This window comes from Zootermopsis nevadensis, unplaced genomic scaffold, assembly GCF_977971745.1.
Source record: "Zootermopsis nevadensis isolate Lab colony 2312 unplaced genomic scaffold, Znev_1.0 Znev_ptg000001l, whole genome shotgun sequence".
Classification (NCBI taxonomy): domain Eukaryota; kingdom Metazoa; phylum Arthropoda; class Insecta; order Blattodea; family Termopsidae; genus Zootermopsis; species Zootermopsis nevadensis.
The window spans coordinates 16,049,329-16,066,492 of record NW_028259133.1 but is presented as its reverse complement, the minus strand read 5'-3'; the positions used below and the strand labels follow the sequence as shown (position 1 = coordinate 16,066,492).

General features: G+C 37.9%; 1 protein-coding gene across 2 annotated transcripts in view; it reads left to right on the top strand.

The window, feature by feature from the left end:
* The window catches only part of LOC110833126 (Adenylyl cyclase X D), a 45,238-nt gene that overhangs the window by 7,342 nt on the left and 20,732 nt on the right, over positions 1-17,164 (top strand). For both annotated transcript variants that reach the window (XM_022070795.2, XM_022070794.2), the window contains exons 2-7: positions 7,338-7,481; positions 11,441-11,575; positions 13,109-13,477; positions 15,105-15,254; positions 15,718-15,827; positions 16,210-16,354. In XM_022070795.2, coding sequence (XP_021926487.1) covers positions 7,338-7,481; positions 11,441-11,575; positions 13,109-13,477; positions 15,105-15,254; positions 15,718-15,827; positions 16,210-16,354 — 1,053 coding nt within the window. The remainder of the gene's footprint in view (positions 1-7,337; positions 7,482-11,440; positions 11,576-13,108; positions 13,478-15,104; positions 15,255-15,717; positions 15,828-16,209; positions 16,355-17,164) is intronic.

Here is a 17,164-nt window from a genome sequence, read left to right as displayed (position 1 = left end):
AAAGTTTCAGAGGTCCTTGCTGGCTCCGTCATCAGGGAGATGAGTAGTCGGCCTGATGATGGAGGCAAGAACTTATACCAGACTACACGACGCTGCATACCAGAAGACAGCCAAATTCGAACTCATTGCCGTGAAAACATTAAATCCTACCACTAAGTTATGCGTTTTCTTTGCTCTCGCTCTTATGCGGTATGTATTGATTGGACCGACCGAGTGGTAAGAAAAACAGCAAATGGTTATGGCGTAACTTAGATTTTTATACTGCATAAATGCGCTGATATTTATACTCCAAATTACATATTTCTTCAGTGTGTAGGTCTACCGAAGCCACAGCGACCTAATCGTGATACTGACCACTTACCACCGTCTACTGCCGACGTTAAATTACGTGAAGTTTACATCCACTACCTCATATGTTTCCGTGATGTGACGTTAAACACATCACATTCATTTCAATAAGAATGGAAAACAATCGCTGAAGAAATGTCTCTCAAGCTTTCTTTGTCAGAAAGGCCACATCGCCGACGCCATTAATTAGTTCGTTAAACCAAAGATACAAACAGGTGGAATATGTTCTTGACTTAAGAACAGTAAGTAAATTCCTTTCTGTGTCAAGTTTCGACGAAACTCTTTATTCTACCGCGACACTGACCGCAAGGTCAATATTGTCCTAAGACTGTCGTATTAACATGAATTTCCATGACGTCTTCTAAAGTAAATCGAACACCTTGAGCTTGGAGGATCCCGGCTTGCACACCGGCTATCCTAATGGAGGATTTCATGGAATTCCTCAGTTTCGCCATGCAAGTATTTGCTACTTGGAAACAGGCCATGGACATTTTCCTTTCATGTTCTTCCCGATTGGTTTAATTTTCCATTTCAATAATCCATCCTACAATTCGGCGCTGCATTATCAACGCTGGTGTAACACCTTTGCGGGCACAAGACAACTTATTCACACCTATAAGAAGGTACGCTCTCAGGACACGAGGCAACTATATGCTGGTGAAACAAACCATTATCACTGCACACCTGTGAAATGCAGAGAAAAATTAGAAACACTGACATTTTGCGCCATTTTCTTTTGTTTAATATTTACCACAGGCTAAAGATTTTACTTTTAATAAGTAGCGATAAGGTTCACACAACTAGAGAACTATGATACGATGTCTAGCTTCATCTGTAGGCCTAGTACAGCGCTGTTTTATTTTTCATCGGCTACCGACATGCTTGTGTTAGTAGCCTTCCTTGTGTCGCTATTATTACTGAAGTGAATTGAGGATAAAACATTCATTATACGCCCAGAATTTGCAAAATTATGAAAAATTCTTGGCTGGGAAATAGAGAGTAAATATAATGTAGCGTTGAACGGAATAAAAACTAGGAGAAGCTACTAGCAGAATCACAACTGCGGGCTGAATACAGAAAATAAAAAAAAAATCTAAGACACTCTGATGTTCGCATTAAGAACAAATTTAACAACTCATACACAACCGGGGGGGGGGGGGGGGGTGAACGAGAACCTCAGTTCACAGACGAACGCTGAACGCAACATTAACTTGCAGAGTGAATATTCTTGAGAACAAACTTGGCAATGCATTTTAATGGAAGTGAAAACGTCCTGGCACATAAACGGTCTTTATAAGCAAGTGGTGAAAATGTTGCGTACTTAATGAGATTGCAGTTTATCGTTCCAAGTTTCTCTGTTTTGAAAGGAAAGTAAAGCTTATAGCGTTGTTATATTCATCAGTATTTCTCGCTAACAGTAACAGAAACAAGACGCTGAATTTCACGAAAAGGGGCATGAACGCCGTACCTTTAGAGGAAACGCCATCCAAGTTATTTTAAATTCTGTTACATGAATATCATCTCAAAGGTCATACGATTTACTGAATTACAATAAAAACATGCTCCTCCTCCACCCATTTGGCACATTCATCGCCCTGATGACGGAGGCAGTATGACCTCTGAAACGTTGGTTAACATCGACCGACCACACAGCGCAACTACCCAGAAGACAGAAATCTTCATACTCATCGCCCTGATGATGGAGGCAGTATGACCTCTGAAACGTTGGTAAACATCGACCAGACTACACAGCGCAACAACCCAGAAGACAAAAATCTTCATATTCATCGCCCTGATGACGGAGGCAGTATGACCTCTGAAACGTTGGTAAACATCGATCAGACTACACAGCGCAACAACCCAGAAGACAGAAATCTTCATACTCTGATGATGGAGGCAGTATGACCTCTGAAACGTTGGTAATCATCGACCGACCACACAGCTCAACAATCCAGAAGACAGAAATATTCATACTCTGATGATGGAGGCAGTATGACCTCTGAAACGTTGGTTAACATCGACCAGACTACACAGCGCAACAACCCAGAAGACAGAAATCTTCATACTCATCGCTCTGATGACGGAGGCAGTATGACCTCCGAAACGTTGGTTAACATCGACCAGACTACACAGCGCAACAACCCAGAAGACAGAAATCTTCATACTCATCGCCCTGATGACGGAGGCAGTATGACCTCTGAAACGTCGGTAAACATCTACCAGACTGCACAGCGCAACAACCCAGAAGACAGAAATCTTCATACTCACCGCTGTGAAAACCTCAAATCTTACATGGCAAGAGTTCGTACCGGGCTTTACAAAAAATAGGCTTATTGTGTACAAAACTGATGTCCGTTATTGAATGAGAAGACGAACACACGTTGTAACATGCGTATAGGGATGATGATGATAATTTCCTAGGTTTCGTCGCCGTGTAGACTCACTGGTAGGATGTTAACTTCTCGGAGAGACATACTGTCTCCATTTTCAGCGTTGAAGTGGCGATGCTAGGAGATGGGTAGGTAAACTCCTTCCTCTTCCCCCGTGTAAATCTCTTTCCTCTTCCCCCGTGTAAATCTCTATACCTCCCAGCACTGCCACTTCAACCCTGAAGATGGGTACAGTATATTTATCCGAAACGTTCGCCTCATCCATCGATTCTACAGGGCCCTAAAACAACATTATCATAATCATTCTTACGGCTGTGAAAACTTCAAATCTCGTACGTTTACAGGGACTTGATTTAATCTGGAATCGCTGTGAAGCGCAAAGACATTAGTGAAACTTAAGCTTTTATTGTGAACATTGTTTCCCCATTGGACGTAATCTGTATGCTTGCCTCGTCCAGACGTGACGGTAGTCGTGCGTAGTCAACACGAATTCTTAATACCTTATTCTGTATGCATATACATAGACCAGTTGAGAACCTTTGAATTAAACGGCGGTGTAGAAGAACTTGGATTGAATTTTGTGACGTGCCGATGGAACCCGTAGATATAACACTTTCTCTTACATTTGATACCAGGAAAACGTCGACCTTATGTCTTAGATATTTCACAACTTATCGATGACACCCTCCCATTACTCATTGTTACGTCAGTGAATTGGGATTAAAATAATCTAAGTCTAGTAGGAAAAGAGATCACTTGGGAGATGTAGGTAAAATGGAGACGGATTGAGTCTAGTGGCGGGCACGGTGATGAACCTTTGGGTTCCATAAAAGACGGGGAATTTCTTATGTTCCTGAACGACTGTTAGTTTCTCAAGAATGGATTCTGCTCAGTGGAGTTAAATATTTCAGGACGTTTTATAGCAGTAAGCTGCGGGAATATTAAAATTACGTTCTGACGGTTGCAACTGTGGTAGTAAGACATTAAAACGAAGTTATGGTTGCGCCTATGTTGGGATTTGACGGAGTCATCGTTCAGAGTCGAGCGGTCGATATTGTGTTGCTGCATTTGACAGGAATCTGGCTCAGGTCGCCGTAAAGACGTCACTCTTAATTAACTTTATAAAGACGTTAAAAATTTTGTACTTGCAGTGCGATTTGCAAAGATTTGTTTCCTTGACTTTAACAGTAGGCTACAAGGGTTGAAACTGGTGTAGGCGTGATTTCTACCCAATAAGCTGCGTTACAATGTTGAGGCTGACATTTTATACAAACTGCACTTCTAACTTACTCCGGTACGTCAGTTGATTTAGTAAATATGTTTTGTGCAAATGCGTGACTATGTTCATATTATTTTTCACGCTCCATTATGCTTGTCATTTATGTACGTTTTTAAATATACCCTTCATTACAGTCCATAGAACTATTTAACAGAATAACATTTTAGAAACAAATAATAAATGACGACTAGACTTCATGGCGCGTCTTCACGTCGCAGTTAAAGTTGACCTCCATATTTGGAAAGTAGAAGATTCTAAGTTACCTGTGATGAATGAGCACTTTCTGACAGCCGACAAGGGGCGACCGTCTACGTGTTACGAAGTGTAACACGCATCCTCTGTAGCAGACTCAAGTGAACATTTTAATACGTCTCCGTGCTCCATAAAAGACGGGGAATTTGAGTATCTGAACAACTGCTAGCTTCTCAAGAAGGGTTCTGCTTCATCAGGTTAGATAAATTAGTGACATAAATAAAATATGTTATAAAAGTCTATTTCGAAAAGAAAAGCAGTTTTGTAACAAATATAAAGACATCTGAAAAACAATGAAATTCCGTACTTCTAGAATCGACAGGGGTAGTTAAGAAATAATAAGAGATATCTACTGATAAATCACAGTAAAAACTTAAGCTACATTAAGATAGTGGCACAATCGCTAACGTCATTGTGTTTTTAATCAGAACAACAACCATTTAAAATAGAAAGCACTAAAGGCCGATAAGAAGACGAAACAGGGCTAAACAAGATCGCGCTGCTACTATTACGCTTTGTGAATTGCTGTTAATTTCTGGAAACGTGTTAGAATTATAAATATGACGGCTCACTGGTTGAAAATCCCTTCTGTAAGGAAAGAAGAACACGGGAGGGGATGGTGAGAACCACGCAGTTTGCATTCATCTAATAATATTAAATGGTTAAATAAAAAGTATGCGTGGGTGATTGTAAATGGTCCAGGATCGTGTTCTGTGGCCAGCTTTAATCTTATTTCACGCATGCGTACTACACACCATCGTTATCTGTTATTTCGTCATCCTAATAATGTCACGAATAGTCATAAACAAAGAAGAAAAAGAAGAATGCTGCTTTTGAAAACTGTGTACATTTTGTTGGTATTCTGGGCACAAGTTTAAAGAATTTATTTTTTAGACGATTTATTTATTTGTCTTTGATTTAGTTAACAACACTTTCAGAAGTTCAGACTATGCAGCGTCAAATGATAGTATGGCTACTGGATAATGAATAGGAAGAATTTGTAACAAAACGTTTGTAAGATAATTTAAAATATATTCCGGAATTTGCCTGGATGGACTGAGGAAAACCACACAATCTCAGTCAGGATAGTCGACCTCGAGGCCGAGATATGAACTGGGATACTCCAGACTACGAGGCAAGAATTCTGACCACTCAGCCACTCGTTCGGTTAATAAGGAATTGCACGTAGAAGGAATCACGATGTTTCATCTATAGGTAACTCTCGTTATACGCGCTTTCTCTATCCGCGTTTTTGTTTTAGTATAATGAAAAGCATCAGTATCCTATCCGCGGCCAAGCTTTAAAACCTATTACCTGCGTCGAAACTTCGCCAGGCGTATCAGAGAATGTGATGCAGATCACAAGCTTGTCGTGAAATGATTCTGGCGACAGTTTAGCACCAAGATGGCGATTATTATACGTTTCCCGTTTTACGTGTTTTCGTTATACGCGGAAATTTGCAGGAACGCAACCTCCGTGTGTAACGAGAGTCACATGTATAAGGCTTAAATTATAAAGCACTGACAGGAAGAGGCACTGATGAAAGAACGTTTTGTATTCAACTGAAATATTTATACATACTGTGTTTAGTTGTGTGGGAAAACAAAATATCAAACACCATGTCTCTACAGTCAAGAATTAACTTGCGCTGGTCAACACACCAGTTCTGTGACACTCATGAATTACGCGTCTAGTTTGTTCTCTAATAAAGATTAGGCTACTGACCCCTTATGTTTGTTTCCTGTTTGAAGTCATATCAAAAAGCAGCGTGTCTCTAGGCCTCAGGCATACATTCACCTGACGAGTTCAGAACATAAAAACCTACGCGAATGTTGACGTAATATCTTAAAATAAACCACAAATTCTTTCCTCCCACATTTCTTCCAATTTATTTTTTACATTGAAGCCAATGATCTGTAAACTTAGTGTTTCGTGCAGCGATATTACACGAATTACAATAACGTCCTAGAATAGGGTCTTCCATGATAAACTGTTAGTTGTTCGGCTAGTCAATACATTCCCCGCCTTTTACAGGACCCTGAGGTTCGTTATGACCACAAGAGTACGTTGATGGACTGTACTGAGACAGATGAATTCAGTCCGCACAAATATGAATATTATCTTTCCACTTAAAATTATTCATTGTCAGGACTTTTTCCATCATCTGTTCTTTAAAACCACGACTAGCTCTATCTAAGGGACCCAACAGAGGAGGTACCTCTCACCTGAAGACGGAGACAGAACCAGCCTCCGAAACGTCGTGGTGTTAAAGAACAGACGATGGGAAAAGTCCTGACAATGAATAATTTTAAGTGTAAACTACCGTCGTCAAAACCCTTTAGAATTGAATTATCTTTCCAGTTGACTAATGTGTCGTTCCTTTCTTACTTTACTGTTAAAAGACGTGGTCCCCTTTGTATGTTGAGTATTAATGAAGTCAATTAGTAAAAGTTGGCTGGGCTTTGATGGATCGACCAATATAGCTCGGCTGAGCTAAACATGAAGAGAAAGCTGTTCGATATGAATAACTTCGTTAGTGTATTAAGGTTGTCTGAGACAAGTGAAATGCTTTGTGAGTCTTAACATTTTCTTACCCATTGAATAAATGTATTGAGGGAGTCAAATCCTATGCAAGGCATCACGAAACTCGTGTTATTAGGAAATTTGCGACAACCATGTGAGAACCGTACACACTTTGACAAACGAAACATTTGTCTTCTGTCTTACTTTTGTGGATCAGCGGTACTCCATATACTCGAACACAGCAGAGCCAATAAGATAAAGACCATCATTTGCCTACTTACTCCAGCCAGCCAGGTGCTATGTGTTTCCTTGGAGACATGAAAATAAAAAAAACTAGACGTTTTTACATGAATCGAAACAATATTGAGAAGTTTTATATTTCTGTCCGCAGCTAGCGAACTAATGTTAAGATCGCCCTGATGATGGAGGCAGCATGGACCTCCGTAAATTAATACCAGATACACGGCGCAACAACGCAGAAGACAGACATCTTCAAATTCACCTCCGTGAAAACCTAGAATCATGCATATCAACTGTTGTTGCAGATGTCGGCGTCCGGAATGGAGGAGCTCTTCAGCCGGAGTAGCCTGAACTCAGTGCGACACGTCAGTCAGGTTTCCAACTACCTGAGAGAGACGCTCAATACCCAACCCACAGATGATCGCAATTGGTGGTGGGGTTATCTCAGGGTGAGTCCAGGAAATGCGTCTAGATAGTACTGAAGGACGTGCAGCCGAAAGTATCTCTCGAGAAGTATCTTGTTGCGTTGTTCGTTGATAGCTCCAATAAAACCTCATGTCCTCACCGAACCTTAACAGAGAGATTTTTGGGCGACGGCCAAGTGGCGGGAACAGTATGAATTTACCGAAAAGAAGTTCGAATTGTAAGTTAATAATTATATTACGATTTGCTGTATCGACTAGCTCAAGATGAAATATCGCGACAGTGTGAAAAACAGTTTAGAAATCCTTATAAATATTCTAGCATTCTCGCGGACGCCCCGAAAATCTTTCGTGTGTACAGGGTTGCGTGCGGGCGTACGGTCGGCGAGTCCTGCTACGCATGTAATGCCCCGTAAAAAACGCCGTGATGAGGTGTGCAGGAATATAGACACACAAGACATCGTGTCGTCATTCGCCTACCCTCCCGTGTTTTAAAAATCGCTCAGACCTACGTAAATAAAAACCGAGATTTTAATAAATTGCATAATTCTGCTGCCAGTTAATTCCATACCAAATTCTTTAATCATTTCTGTGTTTCATTATGTTGTTGTTGTAGGTTTTGGCACCGTGTAGACTCAGGTAGATGACAAACGTTTCGGAGAAACATACTGTCTCCGTCTTCAGGGCTGAATTAGCATTGTTGGGAGGCGAAGGGATTTGTGTGAGGTTAGCTGAAGGGAAGCCTCTGTGTACGAGTCTACACTGCCCCGAAACCCAGAATATTACCGTGAAAATCTCAAATTTCACACTTCTGTATAGTGAATTCTTCTCGAGCTACCTGACACGGCTAGTAGCCCGAGAAGAATTCATTATACCTTGTCGCCGTGAAAGCTTCATATCATACCTCACATTTCTGTGTTTGTCCGCTGAGACTAAATCCGTTTTCAGTTTGTGACACACGGCGTACGATACTTGCACAATGGTACCGGGATTCTGTGGGTTTTGATATATCAATTTATGATCTAGTTTTGCTATCGCTTGACGTAGGAAATGTGATAAAAAGGACAAACGTGAAAACAGATAACCGATTTAATCATTCTTCGGAACATTTCAATCGAATTATTCCTTAAAAGGTGATACAGCCAACTCGAACTTGTTTAACTTCGACCTTCGGGAGTCAGCCGAGTCGAATATTTGGTGTTAAACATTGCAGATGCCATTTTCAAGGTGGGCAATGCAGTTTTTTCCGAGACCCTGGTTAACACCAAACATTCGACGTGACTCTCTCCCGAAAGCCGCGAAGACCAGCGGACAATAACAATACAACGGCCAGACCCAACTAATTCCCAAGTGCCTATCCATCTGTCATGCTTTTTCAGTGCTTTAGGTGAATTTATATATAAAATTTTATACACTCGTGTAGGACGGAGAGATAAGGCCTCGAAAGATGTAAAATATCGGAAATGTTTCAGACAAGTTCTTTGGTTCTTGTCATTTATTCCATATATCCTAAACGGCAAGTCTGAGAAACAAACGGCAGAGAACAGATATTTTTGCTTCCGCGAGTATGTTATAAAAGTGTTCGATCCTCGGCAAGGGGAAGAGTTCTTTATTTTAATCTCTGCATCCAGATCGGCTCCGGTACCCATCCAGCTTCCTATCCGTTGGGTACCACGGGCCCAATCTCTGGGGGTAAAACGTGCTAGTGTGGCGCTGAGGTCAAAAATGATTACGAACTTACCTCGTCTCCCCCACACGCCTTCATGGCGTGTAGTGGGGCATCTTTAAAATTTACTGGGTTAATACATAGGGTGCACAATAATTTCTACAAGCAAGATTAGTGGTGAATTCTGGTCTAGAACTGAGGTCGTGCAGAAATGCAATTTTTGTTTGTTTGTTTTAATCTCAGTAGTCTCACCACTTTGCATCATCATCATCATCATCAACAACAACAGTAATAATAATTTGCTACTGCTGTGTTATACAAAAAAAATTATCTTACATTTCTTTACTACTACTAGCCAGACTGGAGGATTCTACTTCATGGAGCAGAGCCCTTCATTAGAAGCTCATATATATTTTTTATACCATCGGGTCGGAGCCGACCCCTGGTGACATTATGAACAAGTTCCTTTGATAGAGAGCTGTTTATATGTTTCCTCGGCAAATGATCCAGAAGTGGTTTGCCATTGCCTTCTTCTGTGTGTAAATGATGATGAGAATGGAGTAATTGTTGGGATGCCACGGAGAAACCGGGGAAGCCCCGGAGGAAAACTCCGTGATACCTGGATCATGGCCTTGCCCAATACAAGTTATAAATCCGGGCACCCATAGTTGCTTAGCTGGTCAATAACTTCCCTCCTTTCATGGAGCCGAAAGATTCATTAATGTGCTCGCAAATTCCCACACGATCCATCAGGAAAGGAAAATTAAAATTGCAAGTGAACAGAATTAAAAAAAAGATAATAGTGTGATTCACAGAAGTTGAGCAAAACTTTAAAGTGTGCTTAGAAAGCAAATAACATGGACTGATGACCGAGAAGAACTGGAAACATACATAGGCTAGAGCAAACAATTGATGAGAGTAGGAAAAACAGATTAATACAAGGTCAAAATGTAGAAGCCAGAGGTGATAACAATTTCATCAGGAGTGTAAATAGTAGCGCTCCCTACATGTACGTGCCTGTAATTTATTTATATTAATAATAACAGTAATGCAAGCAATGATTCTCGTGTAAACCAGGATTTAAGCCTTATGGCTAATTCTCTGTCATCTATTTTTATTTTAAGCAGACAATAGAGAAATCATATTACGTTTATTAAGAGACAGTGACTTGAAACCTGAATTATTTGAAAGCTAACAAACATCTGTAGAATAATTTCAGTTGTGCGGAGAATTACAGCTGTTATCAGTTTTCAAGTTGAATACCAGCTATATTCTTTAAGTTAAAAAATACAATTTTGCCTAGTGTTCATGGCATTAGATTATGAGTGGCCTTCCTACTAGGGTCATTAATTACCCGTCCCTTATGTATTTATTCATTAAATAACAACTTTATAAGTTTTTTCATATAATTGTTATGATCAGTTTAGTGAAAAATAAAGATGAGGCTTTTAAATCAATTTTCTGACAACCTAATCCTCTCGAAAAATATGCAGAATTAGAAAGTCTTCAAGATTTGGATCCTAACTTGATGCAGGTTTTGTTAAAATGATATTGAAAAATATTGCAATTTTCAAATCGCTAAATATGTAGGTTAATATTTATTTAAGATTTGGTATTACCAGGTATAAATGGCTTAGTAGTTAACAAACAAAAGGTGAAGGAGTTCAGCTTATTTAAGATAGATATCCTATAACATCCATGATTATATCAGTGAGATTACACATTTAATATTTAGAAGAAGTAAATTTTTATTGTGCTGCTGTAGTAGTCATATCAGCAATTAATGTAAATGACGTATCCACAAGTGAAAATAATATATTCTTGTAAGATTTGAGGTTTTCACAGCGATGAGTATGAAGATTTCTGTCTTCTGGGTTGTTGCGCTGTGTAGTCTGGTCGATGTTAACCAACGTTTCAGAGGTCATACTGCCTCCGTCATCAGAGCGATGAGTATGAAGAGTTCTGTCTTCTGGGTTGTTGCGCTGTGTGGTCGGTCGATGTTTACAAACGTTTAAGAGGTCATACTGCCTCTGTCATCAGGGCGAGGATCGTAAATTGAACACAAATTTGAAGATTTCTGTCTTCTGGGTTGTTGCACTGTGTAGTTATCAGGGCGATGAATCGCCCTGATGATGGAGGCAGTATGACCTCTGAAACGTTGATTAACATCGACCAGACTACACAGCGCAACAACCCAGAAGACAGAAATCTTAATATATTCTTGAATTTGGAGTACATATTTCTAGTGTTGTTACATGCATGATGTGTTCAGAATTCATCCTGGACTTCCTTGTGATGGCAAATTTATATTTTTTTTCAGAGGCAATTCCGACTGAAGAATCTAGAAGAATTGTATCTCAAATACCTGCAGCGCCTACACCTCGGTTATTTTTCAGTCTTTGTGGTGTTGCAGTCATTACTAAGTCTGAGTCATGCGACAATTTTATGGATTATAGTGAGTAGGTCACACGTATTTAACAAGATGACTAACATTTAAAACCAGCTTTGCTTGAGTTTGGAACATCTAACACAGGAACAGCATTTGAAGACTACAATTTGCATACGTTAACTGTCCTATTACGTACCTGTCAGAAGCCTTTTTTATTTATTTGTATGTAGTTGATGAGCTGTTAAATAGTCTTTTTCTTAGCCTTTCCAAATAACTGTTTCATTCATTCAATTCTTAATGCAATGTTGTTTACCATCTGTGATCAGTGAACTATCATAACCCTGTAGGAATATGATGATGACTGTTACAATTGAAAATGTTGTTTAAAGATAACATTTTTATCTAACTATGGTGATGCTATAGTTAATTGATTATAGACAGTGAAACAACATTGTGTTAAGAAGTGGCTAAATAATGCATTCAAAACAGGATGTTGTAATATAAAACTGTTAACCATCATTTGCATATTAATTTGAGGTTCGTGGGATATCTTCTACATGGGAAGGAAGCTCCCAGTAACCCCAAATTGATGGGACAGGGCTTTAATTTTGTTACCAGTAGGTTTCTGTCCTTCACCACAACTAAGATGATTTTCTTTCAAATCTTTGAGTATACTGTCCTGCAAGGGAGACTTTACCAGTATTTACTTATATTCTACCACAAGCATAGTTCATCTTCATCAGGGTCATATTCATTGGATGGAGGCAGGTAGTCCGTTTGCTTGTCTGTCCTGAATATTCACCATGAAGCTAGTAATGAACATGGCAAACCTTCTGAAAGTTTGCATCTTAATAATTAAAATATTGTGATGGATCTCGGAGAAATAGGTTGGAAGTATGCGAATTGCCTAAGGATTATGCTCAGTGACATCTTTGGTTTTCTTTCTGCTGAAGCTTTAGGTGCTGTTAACAGAAAATTAAATTATAATGTGGTGTTTAATATGAATTATGGAAAATTTTAAAATGTTCTGTGTCAGGACTTAGAGTTTCATTAATGAAATCAGAATTTGACTTCTATTAGTGTAATGCTGAATGGGTGGTGCAGCAGTAAGTGCTTGGAATTTCATTTGGGAGTTACCTAGTTAGAATCTTGGGTGGGTTAATAGCTATCCTGACTGAGGCTTTTAGTTGTTATCTTTATTCCCTCTGGTAGAACAACAGGACATTATCTGAAAGTAGGAGACATTCAACTTTAGCCAATTCCTTACTTACGCACCTTTCGTGACCATCTTTCCACCTCATTTGATGCTGTATAATGCTTACTGTTGAAATAGCTTTTTGAAATAACTTAAAAATTAATCACTTCACAAACCTGAAAACAAAAGCATTTAACCCTTTAAAGCACGGTGGTAAGTACATGTCTTACCTGCTTCAACAATCAGTAACTCTTCATTCTGATTATCATTCAAAATAGCATTAACAAGTCAATCTTTGAAATTGTGAAGTGTGGTATTTTCATTGCCATGCAAATTGAATTCTTAAATATTATGTAGATGAGCTTTAGCTTCGAGGGGTTAAAATCTGTTTTCTGTCTTTACAGGAGGCACCTCTACCTGATGCACTTTTGTATTGCGTGGCGATGGCATTGTGCTGGCCACTAGTGTTCGTTGTGTTCAAGGAGCGACTGGTGCACACATTTCCATGGATTTCTCTGCTTGTTTCATGCTTTGTCGTAGTCTTACTTATCATCGTTGATCTGGGAATACCCTTGTACCATGCAAGTAACCGTACTGAAGCTGCTGATGTTCTACGTCCAGCTTATACAACACACACCCTTCTGGTGTGTTATGTTTTCTTACCACTCACAGAAAACATACAAGCATTTATCCTGGGACTTGTTGTCACACTCTGTCATCTTACAGTTCTTGGCACAGTGACTTATTACAAGAAACGAGAGATCTATGAACGAGTGAGTGTAACATAACATAAAAGTTGCTGTTACTTAATTCCTTGAGGCCTGTTTATTTTAACATGGGATGCTTCACTGTGTCCACTTCATTTTCTTTTAATTTCAAGACTGTTGTATTCAGTCACATATTGCATTGAAGTATGCTGGATAAAATGTTTCTGGGTACAAAAGTGTTTAACATTGAACTTTTACTATGAACAGAAAGCAGACTCTTTATAGACTGTCCATAGATTTTTCAGTTAGTTTAGATAGTATAATTTTAATTATTTAAAATTATTGAATTATTACTATAGCTATTGGTTATGCAGTATTCCTATTTTACTTAATTTTTAACTCTTTTATTTCAATAATTTGGCTATCTTGAATCCCATGCTTAAATTTTTGTTTGAATAGAATAGAAAACTATGAAGTGTAAACAAAATATAATACAGTACGCGATTACAATCTTGAGACTTGCAAGGATGCAGGAAGTCCGAAGCGTCAAAGGCAGACGCTATCTTTCCTCCTTCCTCCTTCACCCCACTTCCTCACCTCAAAAGTCTCAAGATTACAGTTGCGGACTATATATAATCCATGTGCTGTTATTTTCAGTTGTTATTAACCCTAATTGTTCACATACTTATTTGTTTTATAATTTCCTTACATTTAGTCCAGCCAAGTGCTGGATCAGAATTGAAGCCCCAATGTTGCAATATGTAGCCTTCCCCTTATGTGAAGAACAGGATGTTAGATGTGTATGGTACATTGAGTGGAGAAATCCAAATCCTGTTTTATTGTCACTTTGGTCATGCAAAATCCTATATGGACTGTGATAGAATTTAATCTAAATGCCCAAATGAGAAACTGCAGTTAAATAACCTGAATAATCTTACAAGTGAGGCTTTTATTAAAAGTTCTGAAAGTAAAGAAATTAAAAATATTGATATTAAAGATTTGCGCCAGTTTGTTTCAAAACAAAAATTAAAACAGTGTCTACTGGTTCCATATAAGATATGTTTATATGGGTGCAGATGGTTGGAAATTCCAGCAATAAATATACAAATATAACAGTTAGAAGTGGTGGAACATTTTAAAGAACTGGTGACTTACCAGCTAGACCACTTGGGACAGTGCTGCACTTAAAATACTAACTCATATATTATTATGGTTTTTGATGTTGGTGTGAATGTAATACCTATATGATAACAAGAGGTATTAACAGAACATGCTTGTCATTTGACATTTTTGATGTCCCAAAAAGCAAAAAATGCTTTCATTTGCAGCCCTTTCATTATGTTATCCCATCAATAAAGAAGTGCCCCAATTGACAAGGCAGTTTGTTGGCATGGGAAATGGCAGGCAAGAAACGGGGCTCTGGAGAGAACAGTTGCAAGACGGGCTACTCTTTGCCAGGACATCTAGTTAGTGATGAAAGTTGTTGGAAAATTGTGTTATATTTTACAATTTAATGTACATAAAATGTATTTGTGTGTGTGTGTGAAGCACTTCTTTTTGGAAAAATAGAATGTAAACCTACTGATTTTGATCTTGAAGGAAGACGTATTTACAAATGTAAGGATGAGTATTCAAATTAGATTTTTATCACTTATTAATAATCATGAAACTAATACTTCAGTTTCCCTTGCAGTTGGCTTCTGATACTGTGTACTTTCTTTGTGTTAATGGACTGGGACTGTACTTTCGCTTAATGAGTGAAGTGGCAATCCGTCGGACATTCTTGGATCGACGTGCCTGTCTTGAATCCAATTCAAAAGTGGAATATGAAAAGCAGCAGGAAGTGAGTTTTATTAGAAATAAAATATTTAAAAAGTAAAGCTGTTCTACTACATGCCATGTATGCGCTTGGGGGGGAAAGGTAACTTAGGTATCAGTTTATTATATAAGATTTGCCCAATTTAGGTGATTATCAATTTGCAAACCCAGGAATTTTGTATTTATTGACTCTTGTATATACTTCCCATTACAACCAGTACTAATTGTGGTGAGTTATTTGTTATAAATTCTATTATATATGTTTTAACTAGATTCATGGCCAGCTTGTTAGCAGTAAACCATTTACTCAGATGAGACAGAGCTATGTTTGATGTTGAACAGAAATCATCAAAATTTTTATTAGAAATTATGAAACTTGTGTCATCAGCAAATATTATGGGTTCTATTAAAGTATTTATTGCTTTTATTGTTGGAGGAAGGTCATTTATGTATATTTAAGATTAAATTAATATGTTCTGACTTTGCAGGAAAATCTGATGTTAAGTATAATTCCACGGCACATTATTGATGATGTTCGCAAAGACATACAAAGTCTTATACAGCAGATAAACGCACCTCTGAGGAAGAAGCCTTTTAGGTATGTTTTGTCCTTATTATTTATTAATATTGTTATGTAATGTTCATGTATTATATTTTCAGATACATTTGTGGACATTATTACATGGAAGTTCTTAATAGAACTTATGATAGACTGTACATACCTATATTATACCTGACTACACCTAGGGATATTTTCTTTTATTTATGAGTCTTTAGTATCAGTGCATAACATATATAAATTACAAGTTTTACTATATATATTTTTATTATTTTATTTATTTCATTAGTATGTTAGAATATTTTTGTCTAATTTTATTTTACTCTGGAAGATCATAATGTATATTCAATTTTATTAAATAATTTCCTGGATATATTGAATACAAATAATAACTTTATTTACCTTCTTGTGTTTGTAACAGTGACATGTATGTGACAGAGCATGACAATGTGAGCATCCTGTATGCTGATGTGGTCAAGTATGCACAGCTAACAGTTTCGTTACCAGTCAATAAACTGGTTGAGACGCTCAATGAACTGTTTGGCAGGTTTGATGAGGCCTCAGAGGTAAATAATTATTCCTGGAAGTAGAGAGATGAATTAGTTGTAATACTGCTGTAATGCCCATTGAAGTTTCAGTGGGAAATATTACATGCCCATAAGTAAAGATTGCAATAGATTTTCTCATTTTACATATTCACAGAACTTCTCTTCTGTCACTTTCCCTGAGTGTAGTTTGCAAACGTTCATCACCTTACAGTAGATGTGCCAAGGTTTGGAAAAAAGGCAGTTCTTTCACCAGCCACTCATTATACTGTAAAATATTCACATTTTAAACAATGTCCTTATTAAACCATAAATATCAGTCATCAGGATATTGTAAAATGTTTCTTTTACAGTTTTTATGCATCCATACTTTGCAAGGGATAAGCAGAATAGTTACACTTATCAGTAGTTTTATTTAAATCTGATGAATATTGACTGAAATGGTAGGCCAATATAATGATTGCCACAAAAGACGTAAAGACTTATGAGAACATAATATTACCTACCAACTGCTTAGGGAAACCCTGAACTAGAGTGTTATCAGACAGTTTGGACTTGAAAGAAAATATGTTTATGTGTTGTATTTTCTGTTTATATATTTTGATGAGCTGTAGTAGTGAGACTTCTTAATAAAATCCAAACACAGAATCGTAATTTTATGTGACATTAGGCAGCTTAGGGCTGACATTTAAATTTTGCCCAGACATATTCTTTAATAACATCTTATACAATTCTTATCACATAAAATATTTAATTTGTGATGTAGATATATTGACAGAATTAATAATATTTATAGTATAGTTTGGAATGCCTGAGAGCAGAAGGGGCTCA